Source organism: Myotis davidii, unplaced genomic scaffold (assembly GCF_000327345.1).
Source record: "Myotis davidii unplaced genomic scaffold, ASM32734v1 scaffold309, whole genome shotgun sequence".
Taxonomy (NCBI): domain Eukaryota; kingdom Metazoa; phylum Chordata; class Mammalia; order Chiroptera; family Vespertilionidae; genus Myotis; species Myotis davidii.
This window is the reverse complement of record NW_006383013.1, coordinates 887,287-890,282: the sequence shown is the minus strand read 5'-3', so window position 1 is coordinate 890,282 and position 2,996 is coordinate 887,287. Positions and strand designations below refer to the sequence as shown.

The window sequence follows — 2,996 nt, the reverse complement described above, 5'->3', positions numbered from 1 at the left end:
TTTTTTATTTTTTTTAAGCACAAGCAAGTGAACAATGGTAGTGGCATTGTTATTTTTGAAACCCAGCCTAGCTCGCCCTCACTGTGGCCCACCGGATTGATTCATGGATCTAACCATCCATCAATCCATCAGACGCTGTGCAGGGTGCCTGGTTCCAAAGAGGACAATGTCCCTGCCCTGAAAGCTCCCCGTCAGGCCTTTGGTCCTCACCTCCTCTCCTCTCCCCAAGGAGACTGTGGCCCTCAGAGCACACTGCTCCCCACTCAACCGCAGGCCATGTTGGGCTTTGGTAAACACTTGTAGCTCAGCACTTGCAAACAGGTTCTCCGTGTGGGCAGGAGTCAGGGTCCCCTCCAACAGGTAACATGAGGAGGTGGTGAAGCATTCCACTGTAGCTATTCTTCCTAACATTCTTGTGAGCGTTTTCAGGGCCCCAAACTCCCAGACTGTGACGCAGGCCGGGCAGATCCGAGGGCACGACCAGCCACTCCTCCATCCTCTGCCTTCTTGCCTCTGCTTTCCCCTCCCCCTGGCCACGGGCCCATCCCCACCTGCTATGTCTGTTTCAGCGGACAAGGCTGTCTCCATGCAGCAGGGGCTGTGCTACCGGTCCCTGGGGCCAGGCACCTGCACCCTGCCTCTGACCCAGAGGATCACCAAGCAGATATGCTGCTGCAGCCGAGTGGGCAAAGCATGGGGCAGCAAGTGTGAGAAATGCCCCCTGCCTGGCACAGGTAACCCCTTGTTCCCCCCACCCCACCCCGTCTCAAGCTTCCTATAAGCAGTTGCCATTTTCCCCCACCTGGACCTAACCTTAAGCCAGAAGACCCTAGTCTTCCTTCCTGCTCAACTCCTTAACCAACATGGGGCCCCTCCCTCCTTGCTGCTGCAGTAGCCTTGCCTCCCAAAGGGAGGGGAGGGAGGGGAAGGAGGGCCCTGGGTCCCTGCAGGCACAGCATCTTCAGTGAGTCTCTGACCATTGACCTTGTAGAGGCCTTCAGGGAGATCTGTCCCGCCGGCCATGGCTACACCTACTCGAGCTCAGACATCCGCCTGACCATGAGGAAAGCCGAGGAGGAGGAACTGGCCAGGCCCTCGAGGGAGCAAGGGCAGAAGACCAGTGGGACCCTGTCCAGACCAGCGGAGAGGCAGCCACTCCGGGCGGCCACCAGCACCTGGCTGGAGGCTGGGACCATTCCTGATAAGGGTATCTGGGTTGGGGGAGATGCATGGAGGGTTCCCCTTCCCCTTGGATTGCAGCACCTCAAAGAGCCACTGGGAGATTATCCTGGGTGCCTGGCATCCACCTCTGAAGTCTTAGGAAAGGGACTTTGGAGCAGCAGCACCCAGCGCTGGGACCCTGCTCTCCTGGCCTGGCATGAGGCCTCACCCACTTCCTCTCCCCTGTGGGCTCAAGAGGTGCCCACATCCCAGGGCGTTGCTGGTGGAGGTGGGACAGGTCAACAGCAGCCCCCACCCCAGCTCCTCAGTCTTCCCATCCCCTGCCCCTGGCCATGCAGCTTCTGAGGCTGGTGGTGGCTTCAAGGCCTGAGGAGCTGGCGGGTGGATCCTGGGGAGTCTGGGTGCTCTCGATCCCCAACCCTCGCCTCAGAGTCAGAGCACGAACTCCAGCTCAACTGCCTTGGGCCCAGGAGGCAAGGGGCTGGGAGGAGACTGAGCTTGAGGCACCCCTGGCAGGTGCCCTGGGAAACCAGGCAGAAGGCATGCCCAAGTTACTGGTAACACAGAGTGCAGGAGGCCAAGGTCATAGTAGGACCAGGAGAACTATGTGATGGCCAAAATTCCTCCAGGAGAGAGGGAAGTCAGGACAGAGCCCTAGTCATCATGGGAACTGGACCCTGACTAAGGGAGGAGCAACTCCTCTCCTCCCTAGAACTGTTCCCCCGGTGAGGGGGAGGGGCAGAGTGACCAAGGGAGGAGCAACTCCTCTCCTCCCTAGAACTGGGAGGGGCAGAGTGACCCGGTGTGACTGGCAGGCTTGGGAGGCAGGAGGGTGACAACTAGGACCACAGGGTGGACTGGCCCAGGTGGGGTGGGACTCCCATCACAGGAGGCCTTGGAGGAAACTAGAGGCTTCCTCTCACCAAGTGACACACCTTGTAGACCCTCCAGATCTGGGATTCTGGGGTCTGTGGTGGCCAGTCCCAGTGGGGCGGGAGGGGCAGAGGCAGGCATAAGAGTCTGAGCTCTCTCCACTGCTTGACCTCTGGGGACAAGGTCAGGAGGTCACAGGTGGAACCAGCCCTGGCCGTGGGTGGAGGGGAGAAGCGGCCAGACTACCCTCCCTGAGCTCATGTTCTCACCTTTCCTTCCCAGGTGACTCTCAGGCTGGCCAGGTGAGTGGTCTTCTCACCAGGGAATTGGGCAGGTGTGGCAGGTGGGGACCTGGTAGCCGCCAAGGCCATGGGCAGTGTCCTATGGGGGAGGAAAGGGAGAAGGACGGAGTATATGTAGGATTTTACTTGGAGCGAGGCTGGAGTGGAGGGTGGATCCGAGGACCCAGTTTTATCCTAAAGGAAGTAATAATCGTTACTGTTTACCAAGTAGCTTCAATGCTTTTTCACTTGGGCTGGTCTGGGGCTCCCTTCAGAAAGGAAGTAGGCACGTGACCTGTTAGTTCTGGCTGTCACTCAAGCAGATGAGGCCTAGAACTGGTTCTAGATTAATTTCAGATTTGGCATTTTCTGAGCTTGATTTGCTTAAACCTCAAGGTCTCCTCTGTGAGTGGCTCGTGGGGCAGTAGAGGCAGAGGGCCCTGGGTCCCTGCTTACAGCAGTCCCCTGTAAGAACTGAGCGTCCTCCTAGAAAACCATTCCAGAAGAATGAATCTGCTTCTTCCCTCGGCAGCCTGCCAATCCCTCCCCTGTCCCCTGCCCCTCCAACCTGCATACCATTTGGCATTTTCTGAGCTTGATTTGCTTAAACCCCAAGGTCTTCTCTGTGAGTGGCTCGTGGGGAAGTAGAGGCAGAGCTGT

The 2,996-nt window shown here is 58.2% G+C and overlaps 1 protein-coding gene across 1 annotated transcript in view; it reads left to right on the top strand.

Moving 5' to 3' along the window:
- The window catches only part of LOC102761097 (latent-transforming growth factor beta-binding protein 2), an 83,983-nt gene that overhangs the window by 78,375 nt on the left and 2,612 nt on the right, over positions 1 to 2,996 (top strand). Inside the window, exons 11-13 of the mRNA XM_006778873.1 lie at positions 570 to 734; positions 992 to 1,207; positions 2,338 to 2,357. Coding sequence (XP_006778936.1) covers positions 570 to 734; positions 992 to 1,207; positions 2,338 to 2,357 — 401 coding nt within the window. The remainder of the gene's footprint in view (positions 1 to 569; positions 735 to 991; positions 1,208 to 2,337; positions 2,358 to 2,996) is intronic.